The following is a 17,715-nucleotide window of genomic DNA, read 5'->3' as shown; positions in this document are numbered from 1 at the left end:
AACTGTACCAATTTGATTAAACACCAATACCTTTGATTAAAATAGTTTTATTTTTGAATCAAGGAAATAACCATTGTGTTAACAGATTCACACACATACTTCCCTATCACATAGCAAAGACAAAAGGTGGAATGCTTTTCATCAACATTTTCCACAATACATCTTGATCTCAGAACTTCAACTCCTTTCTTCAAAGCTTTTTTCATCTGTCACCACTGTCCAATCTTTGACATGAAAGGTAAATGAAAAAGTTAAGATTCATCCAATTAAATCTTACTCATTTTCACCATTAAACATCTATCTGGATTAAAAGTGCATGAAAGCTCTTCAGGCAAAATCATAGTGATAAACCAAATTAAAAACAACTGTTTCAAATCAAACACAAGGCTTTTACAATAGTTACCTCCAGGCAGCGTTTCACTAACCAGCACTAAACAATGGTCAATTCTGTGGCGCCAGTTTATTTTTCGTAAAAATAAGGATCAACTTTACAATCCTATTGTCTTCCTCAGATCCACGGTATCGTCACTTTAATTTCAGTAGCAGAACTGGACAAAGATTTTCATCACAAGAAGACAAGGTGATTCTCTCATTTTGTACATCAATCTGAAATTTATATAATGGCTGCCACAAGTTCACATCAGACTTGTTAGTAATCTTAACCTTCCCATACATGCAGAGATGCTGGTAGAAAACCCAATGGGCACAATGCAATTTCTTTAGATCAAAAAAAAACTTACCATAGCTTTTAATAGCAACATCTGATTTGTACCAAAGCGGCTCCAGATGCCTCACTTTCATTAGTCTGTGTGGATTAACCTAAAATAAAAATTTAAATACAGCAATGAATAAAGTTCCCCAGGCAAAACATTTACTAACTTGGCTAAAAGGATTGGAAGCTATCAGTGATGAAAACAGCTTTTAGAAACAAGCAGGAATATAGACTATATAAATACTATTCTTTTTCTGGTAGTAAAATGAATTGCTCAGGCAATAGTCAGTGTAACTATGACAAAGCAGCATTGGTGGGTTTAAATAAGACCAAAACGGTCAAAAGTAACCCACCTATATCAAAGTCGGGTGTTCATCATCCATATTGCCACACAATAAAACTTCCAGAAATTAATTTAATATGTTGGATGCCACTAATCACGCAGAACTGCAATATTATTAAGTTTTATTTTACATTTAGTTAAAACCTCAGAAATTGCCACTTTAATGGTGTAGGCTTAACAATCCTGCTTCCTTACACCCAATTAAGTCGTCTATGACTAGAATCCCCACCTGGGCGAAAGAAGGCACGCGTACCCCCACAGCTTGGCGGCTTTATGTCTGAACTCGTGCTATCCTCAGTCATGCACCACTTCTTCCTGGACAAAATAAGACAGGGTGCCAGACATCTATCCTCATTGAACATCAGGAAGCGATGAAAATTAGCTGTAAGGCTGAAGCCTACATTGATGATCCTAGTTCGTGTTTGCTGCCTGAAAAAGTATTTTTTATAATTAGTCCTGCATCCGCAAAAGACCAGCTTCCCAAGAACCAAAAAAACACATTTTATTCATCTAATTTGGATCTTCTCACTGAAGCAATGCAAATCTTCAGAAATGCAACCAAAAAGACTTCACTTAAGATTTCAGGTTTTTTGCAAGTCTTCCTCAGATCACTAGTATCATCGCTTAAACTTCAGTAGCAGAACTGGACAAAGTTATCATCATTAGAAGACTCAAAATATTTAAGATAATGCCTGATTCAAATGATGCAACAGGAAGCTACAAGATTGTCAGACATCCATTTGGCAATTAACACCCAAGCACTCTACTCATTAAACATTAAGAAATTAAATTATAAAAAAAATAAACTTTAAATTCAATCCATGACTGTTTGTGGGACATTGCTGTGAGCAATTGGCTGCCGCGTTTCACCCACAAATATAGTCAATTCACTTTACAGTATTTTCTGTGAAGCGCTTTGAGAAGTTTAAAAGATGTGAAAAGCTCTATATCAAATGCAAGGATTATTATTATCTGGGGCAAGCCAAGTGGTTGCTGTCACGCATAGGCTTTGACAGTCCTAAAAATCAAAGCACTGGGCCCGCCTAACTCAAATTTCTAAATGGCCATTTGGCCAAGGTGTCTGGAGGGTTCCTAGCACTAATTCCCACCGAAATAACTGCAACCACAGCAAACAAACAAAAAACTTACACTCAAAAGCCGCAAAAAACATTTCCAGAATCCAATCGCAGTCCTCAGTATTTCTTATTACCATCATGGACAGTGTGGCCCAATCTGCAGATACAAAATTTCAAATCCATCACTAAACTTACAATGGACTTTTCCAGCGGATCAATAACAGGCACATAAGAGGATCAAGTACACAACAGCTCAGAACCTGCAATTTACAAACTCCTGACAAAACAAAGCCTCTTTCCTGTAAACTGAACTTGTTAACAGATTATTGTACACTGTGCAAAATAAGAAGCCTCAGAATTGGGGCTAATTAGTCAACATTGCTTAATTGTGTCTTCGTTTTGTTGTATTTTACTTTATAATGTAAATTAAACATTGATCTCAAATTCAGTTTCAGGGCCCCTCTAAAGTGCTAACTAAGGGTAGGTTTCACAACATCCAATCGTTTGAAAAATTATTTTGTTTGCTAGCTTCCCTCAACAGGATAAATTTGTCCCCAACCTTCGAAAGGGAGAAGCCATGGGTTAAAGCTCAGCCCTTCTGCAAGCTGGAGTTTAATCTTGCACAAGAATGAAACTTCAAGACCTCAAGTTGGCCAACAAGTCACTTAGTTGTGCACACGAGTTACCATATTTGCTAAAAAAAATAATAATTCCAAAATGGAACTTTGAAATGAAATGAAAGCCACGAATATCTCCAGAAAGCAACACATAACAGCCATTGCATATTTCAATCACCATTTAACCCGACAAAGAGTGTTTGCTAAATTCTCAACAAAAAATGTTGCATTCTTTTATAGTGTATCCTGTTGCGTATGTATAGAGTTGTCCTAATCACATTAGAGTACATTCATGAATGCACAAAGGGATCCAGAAACAAACTATTGAACTGCAGATAGCTCAAAAAGCAACTAACCTGACTAAGGGGCAGTTGAACTATTTGGTTTAAGGGCACCATCTTTGTTCACAACCACGGAGCTTTCCCTGCTAGAATGGTCTCAAGAAGTGGGCTGATCTAGAAGTGGCCCAAATTGCAGATGCAATATTTCAAATCCATCACTAAACATACTATCGATATATTCAGAGCTCTATACAAGCAATATAACACAGATTTGCTCTTGGAAAACTTAATAATTACCATACACATGTGGCCAACGACAGTTAAGTTCATAATTTCTCTGGTATGGTTTTCTTTTTCTCCAATCCTGAGGCATTTGTGCCAACTGTCCCAGACACACCTGCAATAAGTCACAAAGTTAAAATGCAATCCTAAATTGAAAATTAGACAATGAACATAAAGTCAGCAAGTGTTCAGCTCTCCAAGATAGCTCTCCACAGCTTAGTTCAGAGTTTCACAGCAGTTGGGGTTCATCATTCACACTTGCTGATTTGTAACCATACAAACACAATTTACATTTTACAGCACCTTTCAAATCCATTATTAAACATACTATAGACTTTCACAGTAACAAGTGCTCTTGATGTATTCAGTGCTGTATCTAAACAAGCAATACAACAGATCTGCTCTTTGATAACCTAATAATTACCATACACATGCAGCCAACAACGATCAGGTTCAAGATTTCTCTGTTTGTGGAATGGTTTCCTTTTGCCTCAAGTCCTGTGGCATTCGTGCCAATTGTCCCAGAAACACCTGCAATAAGTCACAAAATTAAAATGCAATCCTAAAATGAAAATTAGACAATGAACATAGTCAGCAAGTGTTCAGCTCTCCAAGATAACTCTCCACACGGTAAGTTCAGAGTTTCACAGCAATTAAGGTTCATCATTCACACTTGCTGATCTGTAACCGTACAACACAGCCAACATTTATACTGAGGCTTTTACATTGGGAGGACATCTCACAAGTGCCCAACAGTGAAAAATGCTCCCAAGAAGTCACCCCCACCCATGAATGTCACATACAATCAGGGTACTATCCAGAACCAAGAGTTGGTAACCTACTTTATGTTTCAAATAACTACAATCCAACTTTCAAGTCTTTGCACGTTGCAAATTTAAAATTTACTCCATTGAGGCGTTTAAAACACTTTTTTGCATTTTCTGAGATTGTGGAGTCCTGTAGCTCAGTGGTTAGAGCACTCACTTTGCAAGCGAGAGACCCGAGTTCAATTACAGGCAAAGGGCGAAACCTTGGGCAAGTTTCCTTACTCCACACAGAGCCTAATAATAATCCCTCCAAAAAAACAAAAAATAATAAATTGGTCATTTTCAATCTATGACTGTTTGTGGGACATTGCTGTGCGCAATTGGCTGCCGCGTTCGCCCACAAATATACAGTCAATTCACTTTACAGTGTGTTCTGTGAAGCGCTTTGGGACGTCTAGAAGACTAGAAAAGCGCTATATCAAATGCAAGGATTATTATCTGATCAATTAAAGATGCAATGTACATGATTCAGCTTATTCAACTTAAATGGTGAGAGGGTGCTTCATTTTGCACCATCATCCCTCCTCATGTTATACAGTTTTCAACTATTTAACAGCATTTTATATGGCAGCCTATGTAAAATAATTGTAATTACTCACAATTTATCACTTTCCTAACGGCTTTGGATTCAAATGTGCACACAAGGCAATCCTCCAAAACAAGTAGCAACTGTCTAGTTTACAATCTGTCCCCACGGGCATCCAACACGTGGCAGCCCAAGAGGAGAAAAGACTGGCCCCTAAAAGTCAGATCAGAATGCCTTTGAAGCAGCTCCGCTCTTCCTTAACCCAATTAATAATTATGAGAATTAATCAATTGCCCCAACAACAATAAGTACGTTCTTCTGTAACTCCCCCCCGGACAAAGTATGCATGTGTACCCCATAGCTTGGCATGGAGGCGTGATGTCTGAACTCATGCCGCCCACAGTCCTGCAGCACAGCACTTCTTCCTGGACAAAATAGGTGAAGGTTTCGCAGCCATCCATCCTCCTCGATCACCAGGAAGCGATGAAAATTAGCTTCAAGACGTAGGGCTACGCGGACGACCCAAGTTCGAGTTTGCTGCCTGAAAAAGTATTTTACAAGGAAGAAAAAAAATATATTCCTGGACCTGCAAAGAACAGACTGCCCAAGAACGAGAGGCTGCACCCAAAACACATGCGCTGTGCACCTCATCGGGATCTTCCCACTGAAGCGATGCAAATCCTCAGAAAGTCAAACAAAAAGACTCGACGTGTGGGATTTTAGGGTCTTTTTGCGAGTCTTCCTCAGATAACTCCCCCCCACCCCCCCCCCCGCCTCCCGCCGCCCACTCTCGGGGAGAAGCTTCTCTCGAGCCTCCTCTTTTGTCCCTACAAAACCCCACAGAAGGCGGTGTTACAATGACCGTCGTCCTCGTCTCCCCCCCTAACCCTAACCCTGACCCCCGCCCCCGCCCGCCCGAGTCAGCAGCGAGTCCGCGAGCGCTCAGCCGAAGGCAAAGCCCTCCCTCACGGTGTCGGCTCAAGAGGTCTCGCCATCTTTTTGCATCGCTGCACTTTGCTGCATCACTGATGAAGGGCGGAACAGCCGCTTGGGGAGCGCCCCCCCCCCCTCCCGGGGCCTCAGGCTCGAGCGGGAAGGAAGGCCCCGGCGCCATCTTACACCCCACCCCCCGCCGACCCCGTGCGGCCCAGGCCCGGCCCCAGCCTCGGCCTCTCCAGCGGAGCGAGGAGGGCTCGACTGTTTAGGGGGTCCAATCCCTGGCGGGAAGCTCCGAGAAGTTCTTACCTCGGCCTCGGGCTGGATTTTTCCCTCCGCGGTGTCGTCGCTGAGGGAACCGCGGGACACCCCCGTCCCGGAGCGCGAGCGGCGGCCGGAGAGACCGGGGAGGCGCCGCGAGGCCCCCTTTATACCCTGGCGGAAGCCACGTCACCACCCTCCACCACGTGACTTTCCAGAGTCCAGGCAATGGGGGGGGTGAGGGGTGAGGTCCCAGAGCCCCACAGATAATAATAATAATAATAAATAATAATATATAACACACACACACACACACAGAGAGGGGGACTGTGCACAACGTCTCTTAATAATTATTAAATAAATGATTTTTTTTTCAGGGCAAACAGGTTCTCGCTGAAAACTAAGGCGCTTTTGGTCACCCGCTACAGTGTGGGGACGCGGGTCATCCCGGACTTTGCGGTCGGCCTCACAAGTTCTTTCGATTTCTTTCTCTTTAACACACAAGACCCGCCCGTAGCGCCCCTCATGACGGGGCTTTGCGCAGACCGGGCAAATAGGGGTCGCGCAGTGGGAGTTGAAAAGGGCGACGGTTAATCCGGCCAATCGCTAAGGAAACATCGGATGATATCGACAACAGGATTACATTTGTGTGGCGCCTTTCGTGTCGGGAGGACGTCCCAAGGCGCTGGACAGTGTACAGCATTTCAGATCCGAGCTGGGGTCAGGGGGGGGCAGAAGGGGGGGGGGTGGCCGATGGCACAGTCGAAGAGGAGGGTCTTGAGGTGGGACTTGAAGGAGGCTAAGGAGGAGGCGAGGCGGAGTGACTGGGGGATGGAATTCCAGAGGTTGGGGGTAGAGTGGTTGAAGGCTCTCCCGCCAATGGTGGGGCGGGCGGGTCAGGGTTGGGAACTGAACCGGTGGATAAGGAGCGCTTGATGACGTCGGACAGGAGAGAGGCCAGAAGGTGGAGTTGGGCGGAGGTGGGGATGGGATCGAGGGAGCAGGTGGTGGGTTTGAGTTTGCAGACAGTCGTGGTGAGGGAGGAGGAAGAGATAGGGTCGAAGGAGCATAGGGAGGGATGGGTCATGAAGGAGAGGTGATGTGGAGTTGGCTGAACTTATACCCTCCATTTTAGATTCGAGGAAGTCCAGCATCTCCTCACAGTTGGGAATATTAAAATAAAGTTTATTTTTAGCCCAATCAAAAGCAAAATACAAATAGCTTACAGCACATTTTCAAAGCGCAATTACACAAATGTTTCAGGTGTACGATCAGCAACTTTTATTTCTTATAAATCCTAACTCAAATGTGGCAACGTACTTGGAAGGGGTGGAACTGAACTTAATGGTTTGCTGTTAAAAAAAATGTAAATAATATTTCATACAATGCATTCATGATTTTTTTTAAGATGAACATTAAGACTTCACGGACAGATTCTCTTACAAGATTAGTTGTTAAGAATTCTTGTGTCGGTAGTTGGCACACAAAGCAGTAATAAAATTGTGTTGTTACAATCATAAGGGATTTGGGCTCATTGCAGAATGATTCACTAAACTCTGTAGTGTATCGGTCTAATTTGAGGCCACCTTGAATATTCTGCAGGGGACAACCCAATGCTTAGTTTGTGTGAATATAGTTCATTGAAGCTGCACTGACTATGGTGGGATGGGCAGGCCAGAGCGTGCCAGGCAGAGGGAGGAAACAGGCAGGGCAGAGGTTGGGAGCAACAAGCACCTTGCCACATAGACATCTCAATGTGCTTCACAGTATTTTACTTGTAGGCAAAGGGCATTTAAAGCTAAGAGTTAAGGTCCTAAAACAATCTGCCGGTCGATAGCGAGCCAAGGATGCACCCATGGAGTTTTATGTGGGATAAGGGCAAGCAGCATTCTAATTCGTGGAGGGTAGCGCTGTATAGACCAACGAGCAGGGAATTAGAAAAATCAAATGCAGAGGCGATTGTAGATAAGGGTTTGTAATGTTGTAATCTTGTTGTTGTTGAAGGGTTTCAACTGCATGTTAGCAGATGGACTCGAGGGTCAAACACAAAGCGTCCTACACAGGCTCAGCGAGTTGGAAGTCAGCAACCAGTGAGATCATTAGTTACTCTTGGGAGTATGTATTCTGGTCACAATTGAGTGACCTACACAACAGCTCAGAAGTTGTAATTTACAAACTCCCAACAAATCAGTCTTTCCTGTAAACTGAACTGGTCAAGATTGTTGGACAGTATGTAAAATAAGTGGTCAGAATTGGGGCTAATTAATCAACAATGCTTACTTATACCTTTCCTATTTTGTAGTATTGTGTTTTTTGCACTTTAATGTAAATTAAATGTTGATCTCTAATCTCATTTCTGGACTTCTAAAGCGCAAGCTGTGAGCGCAGGTAGCTTTGACAACATGTAACCTTTTTGAAAAATGTGTTTTGCTCATTTCCCACAAGAGGGAACAATTATCCCCAGCCTTCGAAAGGGAGCAAGCCACAGGTTAAAGCTCATCCCATCTGCAAACTGAAGTTTAATCTTGCACAAGAATGAAACCTCAAGGCCACAAGTAGGCTATCAAGTCACTTAGTTGTGCATATCAGCTACAATATTTGCCACATCTAAGAACAGAATTCTTCATCAGTATTTTAGAATGATTACCCACACAGTATTAGAAAAAGTCAATGTAATAATAGGGTTAAAGCTTAGTTTCTGAAAAAATATTTTGTTGATTGTATGTTGGGAGTAGGCAAAACATACACAGTATACCTTTCTGTCCTTCAGAAAAGAACCAGACAAAATTGGGTGAAAAATGGGTTTATTAAGATCTCATTTTCTTGCAAACATGTTTATTTGCCTTTTTTGGCTCTGATCTTTCTCAAATAGAATTCCAGCTCTTTTCCTTCAAGAATATAGCCATCGGCTCTGCCACACTGACCAGGTCTTGAAGCTATGCAAGCTGGAAGAGAATATCACAAATTAACCATGGTAAACAATTCATATGTAACATTGAATACACGATAACTTCAGGCACCATTATCAACACTCTTACACTTTTGCAATATTGGATACTTGCTCTCCCACTGACCAAAATATTGAATCTTAGCAGAGATTCAGCAATTTAATTTCTCCTCCCATGGTTTGTAATCCTTAATAAATTTACTCAAATCTAAAATACTATTTTAAATTCAGGACAATAAAGGGCTCACCAGCAGGGACTTACTAAAACTCAGGTATATTATCAGAAAGCAATACATAAGTCGTTGCACATTTGAACCACAATTCAACCCAATAAGAGAGTTTGGTAAATTCTCAACAGAAAAACGCAGTCTTAAAACAGCGTATTCTCCTGCTGCAAATGTACCAGTAACTACTAATGTACATTAGTGAATGCACAAAGGAATCCAGAAACAAAACAGTGAACTGTCGGTATTCTCTTGTGAGGTGGGAGTTAAGAGGGGTCTCCTTGGAGCCGAACCGGCTCCAAGGTGACATGCTTGGCATCGGAATGTTGGATTCAAGTCAGCCCTCTGGCATTTCGGTAGTCCAGTTCCTGAGCCAGGATTACTGTTGACAGCACAGGATCTGGAAGGGCAGACCAAGAGTCATCCCATTCAGCCCATTAACCCTATAAGCCAAAGCTCTAACAATTACAGCAGTCCGACAAGCAGTGGGAAAGGTTGCAATATCAGCAATATCAATGGCAAGCTATGTGGTTTTAGCTGGTTAGACTCTAGTACTACCCCAAAGCACACTCTGGGGTCTCCAAGCCATGGCTCTTGTCAACCTTTTGCCTAATACTTTCCAGAAGCACGTTGTGTCCCTCCAGAGAGAGAGTGTGCATTCCCTCCAAACAATCTATCTCTGGGATTTCCATACATAGTTGGGATCCATGGAATTCTCAGCTTGGTTCGGATACTCTTAAACATGGTGATGGGTTTCCTCATGTGTCAAGACACCTGGCTGACCCAAAAAAAACTTCAGGTACCTCACAAAGCAACCAACCTGATTAAGGTTAGTTGAATTAATTGGTTTAAAGGCACCGTTTTTGCTCACTCACCAAGGAGTTTCCCCTGCTGGAACTGTTCCTCTAGCAGCGGGCTGATCTTTGCAGTCTTTCGACGTTCATCATATTTCTTTTGAATCTTCTTTGATCTCTTCTTGTTTAAGATCTCCTCTTCTTCTGGAGTCTGAAATCAGTCACAAGGTTGACCATGAGAACACTCAAAGAGTTGCTATTAAAAAGTATGTTACCAGTTAGTACAATCAGACCAATACCAGATATTCAAGTCCAAGCTATGAAATTTTCATTTTTTTCTTGCTATAACCAAATATTCCACAAATGTTAAATGTACAAACTAAATTATGCACAATGGTTTATGAACAGACCCACAATAAATTAATGGGAGCCCCATTAGAATATTATGTGTTCTACTGCTCACCAAATAAAGAGCCTGAGCCAAAAAGCACATTCATTAGTATCTTCTCATTGAACCGCTACCATCAATAAGATCTTCAGAGATTCAAAGCTATATTAATTCAATCAAAAATACATCACTCTTAAGTTATCATCATTAAAAGATTAAAAATATTTGTTAAGTCAAGAATGCACACCATACTTTATTCAAGATGATAAAGCAAACCAGGAGCTGTAATATTGACAACACTCTTGGATTTGGGTAAATGGCACAATCATATATAGCTGCCTTTAAAAGATGGCTCTACCCCACTAGATATTCAGAGGCATTCAAATGGTGTTTTATGACATGCAGGTTTCGACAGGTTACTGTGGAACACCCAACACAGAAAACCTGTTTATTTTCTCCCATGTACCATCCAGATGGCATCAGATTGATTAATTAACAAGAGGAATGGGAGCATCTCACCTGCCTGGTTTAATAATGAAAATCCTTGCATTTGATATAGCGCTTTTCACGTCCTCTAGACATCTCAAAGTGTTTCACAGAATAGACTGTAAAGTGAATTGACCGTATATTTGTGGGAGAAATGCAGCAGCCAATTGCGCACAGCAGTGTGCCACAAGCAGTCGTGGATTGAAAGGACCAATTTATTATTTTTTTATTGAGGGATTATTATCGGGCGTGTGGTGTAGGAAATTTGCCCAGGGTTTCACCCAGCCGGGAATTGAACCCAGGTCTCTCGCTTGCAAACCCGAGCTACAGGACTCGACATACAGGTTTATGTTGCTCAGTGCCACCCAATGCAATTAGCCCCAGTCACAGTGAAAATCATTAGCAATATCTGTATTGTACTACTGCAATAAGAATATACCAAAGCGAAAGTCAGTACAACCTGTTGCTACAAGAGTTCAGCTTTAGATCAATTCAATAGATGCTCCACATACCAGCTTAGCTCCCTTCTTGCGACCAAGGGGAAGGACAAAGTGCGACTCGTACCACTGTCTGAAGGGAGTACTGTCAATCAGAACAATACAGTTCTTCACCAGGGTCTTTGTCCTCACCAACTCATTGTTGGAGGCATTGTAGACCACGTCAATAATCCTAGTTTTACGTGTGCTGCCTGAAAAAGTATATTAAAAAATTAGTCTCCACCTGTAAGGGACCAGTTTCCCCAAGAACCACAAAGGCTCCGCACAAAAAATATGTTCGATACATATACATTTGGATCTTCTCACTGAAGCAATGCAAATCTTCAGAAATTCAATCAAAAAGACTTCACTTTTACGATTTTAGGTCTTTTTGCAAGTCTTCCTCAGATCACTAGTATCATCGCTTAAACTTCAGTAGCAGAACTGGACAAAGTTATCATCATTAGAAGACTCAAAATATTTAAGATGACAATGCTTAATTCAAGATGCTACATCAAACCAAGAAGCTGCAGCATTGTCAAAACATTTATTTGCGTGAGTACCCAACATACATGGCTGTTGTCAGATTTCTCAGCTCCTCTGGCTCCCTACCATTGAATGAATCGATTTCAAGATCCTCACACTCATTTTCAATACCCTCATGCCCTGGTACCTCCCTACCCACTCCCTCTGGCCTCCTGCATTTCTATTGTGGCCCTCGGTTCCACCATCAGTGGCCGGGCTTTCAGCCACTGCTCCCCTAAACTCTGGAACATATTCCTCTTCCTTGCCCATCTTCAGATCGCACCTGAAGACCTTCCTCTTCAACCATGCATATGGTCCCCTCACTCCTCGTCTCTGGATTGTGCTCCACCACTGTCAAGTGCTCTGGGGTGCTACCTTGCGTGAGGGCCAACATATAAATGCAAGTTGCTGTTGTAACTGAAATGGTCTCCTCTCATGTGTAGGCTTTGACAGTTCTAAAATCAAGCATGGAGCTTGCCAAACTCAAACCTCTTAACATAGAAAGAATGACCATGTGAATTTATTATTGGAGAGTTCCGACCACCAATTCTCTGAAATACCTGTAACCTCAGCAAACACAATAAAAAAAACCTTACACTCAGAGCCCCAAGAAAAGTTGCCAACATCCAGTCGCAGAGCTCGGTATTTCTTATTGCCACCACGGACTCTCACTGTGTGGATGCGACGTGGCCCAATCTGTAGATACAAGATTTCAGATCAGTCACTAAATATAATATAGACTTTCAGAGTGGATTCATTATAGGCACAGAAGAGTATCAGATGTTCTTGATGTATTCAGAGCTCTATCTACACAAAACATAGATCTGTTCTTTGATAACTACATAAATACTGTACACATGCAACATTTTTAGAACAGCATCTCTCCCAATCCACCTCCCAAACATCTCTATCCATGTATGAATCCAACATTTATAATAATCCTTTTATTTCATGTCTTCAGGGAATTTATTGTAAAGACTGTGTGTCTTGTAGGCAAGAAAACTGAAACTGCATTGTAAGCCACTGTTTTGCACCACAAGAAATTAAGGGAAATTGCTCCAGTTCCTAATACCTTGGTATTTGCAGGAGGACGGCCAAGTTCATACTTTCTCTTTTTGTGGTATGGTTTTCGTTTGCCTCCAGTCTTGCGGCGTTTGTGCCAATTGTCCCTGGAAATACCTGCAATAAGTCACAAGGTTAAAATGCAATCCTGAACTGAAACCTGGACAATGAACATGAAGTCAGCAAGTGTTCAGCTCTCCAAGATAGCTCTCCACAGGGTGAGTTCAGAGTTTCACAGCAATTTAAGCGTCATCATTCACACTTGCTGCTTTGTAACCACGCAATCCAATTCACATTTATATAACGACTTCCATGTCGGGAGGATGTCCCATAAGCACTTAATAGTGTAAAAAGGTCCTAGAATGGCTCCCCCCACCCGAAAAAAAAAGAAAAGACACACCAAGAAGAGGGTACTATTCAGAAACAACAAGAGGTTTGGACATAATATAAAGGTATACCTTTATTATATACTATATATATATTATATTGGAAGGTATACCAACTGCTCTGGAAACTATATCGCCACCGAGGATTTTCAAAGGCAAATTAACAACGGCATTAAGCGGATCGTACACCTTTTATTACATTTCTAAACGCGAAGGCTTCCCCTTTTGTTTTCGGGGCCGCCGTGGCCGAGCAGTCTGACCCGGGGGGGGGGGGGGGGTGAAGGAGCGACTGAAAAAGTGCAGCGACGCGAGAGCCAAAGAGCCACCAGGCGGAGGGGGCGGCCTCTGGTCCCCGTCTCCTGGCGGCCTCTCGACAGCGCGCGCCGACACCGACACCGCCACCGCAGCCAACACGACTCCTCGATTAATATAGCACTGAAATGCGTCGAGTTATCCCTCTCTCTCCCTCCCTCCGCGGGCCCTGGACAGGGGTCCCGGGGTGGGGGTGGGGGTGAGGGGAGTCGCTTGTAAACGTGCAACGCCGCGGCCATGTTTACACCCCCCACCCGGTGTCCGCCCGCCCGCCCGCTCTTTTAACATCTCGAGCGAGCGCTACCGGATCCACCCCGGTCTCCGGGCCACCCCCGGCCGCTTCCCGCCGCGCTGCGGGCCGGGGGGCCGCGGGATTGACTCGGATGGCGGCGGCGGCCTCGGGCCCCCCGGAGGCAAACGTACCCATCGTCAGGCGCGGCGGCTGGAAAGAGGACGGCGCAAAGGATTCTGGGCCGCAGGTGGGCGCGCGGGCCGCGGCGCCCTCGCGAGATCTCCAGCCCCCCCCCGAGAGGGGGAGCGCTGACGTCACGGGATCGGGCCGCCGCCATCTTTGTGAGGGGCAACGACAACAACAACAACATGACCACCATCACCCACTACAATCATCACCACCACCGCCCACTACAATCATCACCGTCACCGTCATCATCATCATCATCATGATCCTTGCAATCGACACAGCTCCTGATCACATCTTCCAAAGCTCTCACGAGCGCTTCGCAGAACAGACTGTAAACGTGAACTGACGTGAAGGGGTATTTGTGGGGGAAACGCGGCAGCCAATGGCGCGCGGCGGCCTCTCCCCCTCACACCGCCGCCGCCACCACCACCGCGAGCGGCCGCGGAACGAAGCGACCGATTTTATTATTGTTTTGGGTTCTTTTTCCCCCCCCCGAAGGGGTTACCATCAGCCGCGTGGAGTAAGGAAACTCGGCCAAGGTTTCGCCCTGATCTGCCGGGAAATCGAACCCGGGTCTCTGTAACTGTAACCCACGGAGCTACAGGGACTCCACACGACAATAACAATCATCATAATCATAATAATAATAATAATCATCATCATCATCCTTGCGATTGATGCAGCTCCTTATCACGTCTTCGAAACGTCTCAAAGGGACTGACTCCGCAGAATTTTCTGTCAAAGCGAATTGACGTCGTGTATTTTGTGGGCGAAGCGCAGCAGTAGAGAGAATCGGAAAACTTCCGCAACTCTGGTTTTTGTGTAAGGGCTTTCAATAATAATAATAATAATAATAATAATCCTTGCATTTGATATAGCGCTTTTCACATCTTCAATACTGGAAGATGCACAACGACTCACGTATGCATTGCTGCCCTTCAGGGGGGATAGCGTCTCGGAGCTCTGTGTAATGGCGAGGTTGGGCATTGCACAAGGAGGGAGGGGGGATTGGCGATCATCGCGTTCAGCATTATAAGACATTCTACCACTCCAAACCCCAATCTAAACACTATTGTAACTTCACTAGATTGATTTGGATGAAGCAGGCCCGCCACAATCATTCTAATAATGTAATACGCATTGTATTTGACCCAGCGCCTTGTCACCCCGTTGAAACATATCAAAGGGCTTAACGGAATAGATTGTAAAGTGGATTGACTGTATTTTGTGGACGAAACGCGGCGGCCAATTGTGCACAGCAGCATCCCACAAACAGTCGAGGATTGAGTGACCAAAACATTTTATTGGAGTGGGGTGGGGGAGAGGAGGACGGTGAGGAGGGATTATTACCCTCAGCATGCGATTTGCCAATCGACTAATAACCAGGTTCAAACTTACTGCTCGGTAAACCGAGGCATGTGGAGTTAAGACTGACCCCCAAAAAATGAGAAAAGTAGAAAGGGTTTCTGAGAAGGGAACCAGGGTGGTTGTTTTTTTCTGCCAGTCGGGTGTCTTGACACATGTGAAAACCCATCGCCGTGCTTAACTGTCTCCAAACCAAACTGAGATTTCCATGCATCCCACCCGGACATGGAGATTCCAGAGACAGATTGTTGGAATGGAATGCTCTCTCTCTCTCTCTCTCTCCCTCCCTCCCTATGGAGGGACGTGTCCTGCTTACCTAATTCCGGAGAGTATTAGGCGCAGGTTGGCAAGAGGTCGAGGCAACAAGAAAAGACTTAAAAGAGAAGCATACAACAAATCTTAGGATAATATTATGAAAGAAAATCAGGCAGAGTATAGAAAAGATTTAGTGAAGCAAGAGATGTGTGTAATAACAGATTACTGCCATAAGATGGTGCACAATGGCTACAGTAATTGTGTACGTCTTGCACACTGCAGGAGTGTCCAGACAACACTTAAGTAACTTTATGACTACCAGGTGTCAGGACGTAACTACTGTATCCAGCGCAGTATAGTATTCAGCAAATACCATACGTATATTTTAACTATTAAAATAATGATTTTCATCGCCCTCCTGATGATTTCAACATCGGAGACAGCAAATCGAGTTATTTCCATTTTCATGTGTCAGTAACACATAAAGTGGCACGCACACTGAAACTCAGTCTGGTTTGAATACTTTTAAAGCACGGTGGTGGGTTTCCGCATATGTCAAACACCCGGCTGACAAAATATTCAGTATTGGAGACAGGAATGGAATTATTTTGCAAGGATGCAAAAGAAGAAAAGTTGCTGAAACATCAACTTGTGGGGGCTTCGTCCACCCTGGAGGTGGAGTAAGGAATTGATGCTGTTACACTCACCTACAAAATACACAGGCACTACACTTTACAGATCCTGTGAAGCACTTTGAGACATCCTTTCGACATGAAAGGCGCTATATTAAAGGCAAGGATTTTTAAAAATTAAATATTGTTCGGTGTGTGCTGCAAGACTTCCTTCATGGCTCAATTGATCAGGGGCAGTGAACTATACAAACAAGAAAGGCCTTCGTGTGGACCTCGTCTTTAATGAGTTAACTGTTCTCAATCAGAGCTGTTGCTGGGACACTACAATTGGCCTGATTGCTCTCCGTCAGTGAGGGTGGGAGGAAGACTGCTATTCAGTGACCTTTGCTGGGAAATATACTAATAGGGATTTTGGGTGAGGACAACATCCAGAGTCAGTACAGCCTCTCGGCAGTCAAGTTCCCTGCTAGTTATGTACCCTTGGTTGACGAATGGTGTATGAAGTGATGCTGGGAACTGATCTAATACAGATCTGATAAGTTAAAAGAATCCTGATAATTATACGTAGTGTCTACTGTCATGAAGCAGTGTGCAAGCAAACACACTTGCTGTCGTCACCATGTGCCACCTTGTGCCAGTCATCTGTACTACACACACCTCTCTGCTTGACAAACACACCTCATCGTTGACTGGTCTGTCCCTCCAAAGCATTAGTTCCATCATCAACAGTACCCTGGCGTACTGCAGACCTGCTCGGCTCAGGTTTCAAACTACTGAGACAGGCACAGAGGATTAACGTAATTCTGATCTCCCATTCTGGTAACTCAGCCCCAAAGAGGCCTTGCTAACTTCTCCCTCCAGAAGGATAGGATCTGATTGTGACAGTGCATTAGTGCCTCTGACAGTACACGGCCCCAGGGTGATGCAATGTTTTCTTTACCAAGCCTGACATAAGATGGGCCAGATGGCAAAGGGTAATGTTCCCATAATGCTTTATCCTGTCAGCAAGTGCTATTACTGTAATGACAGGTCAGCACCCTGACATTTCCACACCGTGTTTCATGTTTAATCCAGATTCTGCACATCTTGGCAATATTGTGCACGGTATCCGTCTGCTAATCATCACTGCCAAATTAGCTTGTTCTGCTTTGCTGAGAGTGAATGCTACATTCTCTCTGGTGAGATTGTATGACATGATGTCATGGACGCTGCCAGCAGAAGCAGGAGAGGAACACAGGGTCGAGAGGAAGTAAAGCACTGTTGGAGGTGTGCACAATCAGCACAGTTTGATTTGATTTGATGTGGATTTAAAGATCATTGTTGCACTGACGACATTAATTATTCGAATTAAAGGGGTGGGTCTTAATGCACAATATAAGGTTACTGTACATTGTTGAAATGAACTCAGTGAATGAAAAGTATCACTGTGTAAAATCTTGAGCTACTGCTTTTCATCATGCTTGATTTTGTAATTGATGCTTTTAATGAAAGCTGTGGTGGGTGGGTGCTGGCTGCAGTATCAAATAGGGTTTCCAACAGTAGAGTGGATAAGGAGTGAACTATTCACTGCAGCTATTGAAA

General features: G+C 43.7%; 1 protein-coding gene, 1 long non-coding RNA gene and 7 other non-coding genes across 10 annotated transcripts; all 9 read right to left on the bottom strand.

The window, feature by feature from the left end:
* Positions 1-31: 31 nt before the first annotated feature.
* LOC103182747 lies at positions 32-6,027 on the bottom strand. Of its 2 annotated transcripts, none has more exons than XR_006085167.1 (8): positions 5,910-6,027; positions 5,019-5,205; positions 3,736-3,842; positions 3,327-3,426; positions 2,205-2,288; positions 1,309-1,484; positions 741-819; positions 32-224 (listed from the first exon to the last, which is right to left on the bottom strand). It is a non-coding gene; the product is annotated as an uncharacterized LOC103182747 (long non-coding RNA). The 2 variants fall into 2 exon arrangements; XR_006085166.1 differs by having other exon boundaries at positions 1,285-1,484; positions 5,910-6,026.
* LOC121849247 lies at positions 503-573 on the bottom strand. The gene has a single exon (XR_006085186.1). It is a non-coding gene; the product is annotated as a small nucleolar RNA SNORD38 (small nucleolar RNA).
* LOC121849246 lies at positions 1,654-1,724 on the bottom strand. Its single transcript, XR_006085185.1, has one exon. It is a non-coding gene; the product is annotated as a small nucleolar RNA SNORD38 (small nucleolar RNA).
* On the bottom strand, positions 2,678-2,808 carry LOC121849256. Its single transcript, XR_006085194.1, has one exon. It is a non-coding gene; the product is annotated as a small nucleolar RNA SNORA35 (small nucleolar RNA).
* Positions 3,909-3,983, bottom strand: LOC121849244. The gene has a single exon (XR_006085183.1). It is a non-coding gene; the product is annotated as a small nucleolar RNA SNORD55/SNORD39 (small nucleolar RNA).
* Positions 6,028-8,313: 2,286 nt separating the features above from the next.
* LOC121849257 lies at positions 8,314-8,445 on the bottom strand. Its single transcript, XR_006085195.1, has one exon. It is a non-coding gene; the product is annotated as a small nucleolar RNA SNORA35 (small nucleolar RNA).
* A 205-nt stretch (positions 8,446-8,650) lies between these two features.
* Positions 8,651-13,910, bottom strand: rps8 (ribosomal protein S8). The gene is given in 6 exon segments (NM_001292650.1): positions 8,651-8,806; positions 9,908-10,037; positions 11,213-11,388; positions 12,298-12,397; positions 12,774-12,880; positions 13,885-13,910. Coding segments are annotated over 6 exon segments (627 nt in total). The 5' UTR covers positions 13,889-13,910; the 3' UTR covers positions 8,651-8,696.
* On the bottom strand, positions 11,576-11,646 carry LOC121849245. Its single transcript, XR_006085184.1, has one exon. It is a non-coding gene; the product is annotated as a small nucleolar RNA SNORD38 (small nucleolar RNA).
* Positions 12,949-13,024, bottom strand: LOC121849243. Its single transcript, XR_006085182.1, has one exon. It is a non-coding gene; the product is annotated as a small nucleolar RNA SNORD55/SNORD39 (small nucleolar RNA).
* Positions 13,911-17,715: the final 3,805 nt, after the last annotated feature.

Source organism: Callorhinchus milii, unplaced genomic scaffold (genome assembly GCF_018977255.1).
Source record: "Callorhinchus milii isolate IMCB2004 unplaced genomic scaffold, IMCB_Cmil_1.0 Scaffold5, whole genome shotgun sequence".
Taxonomy (NCBI): Eukaryota; Metazoa; Chordata; class Chondrichthyes; order Chimaeriformes; family Callorhinchidae; genus Callorhinchus; species Callorhinchus milii.
This window is presented reverse-complemented; position numbering and strand designations above follow the sequence as displayed.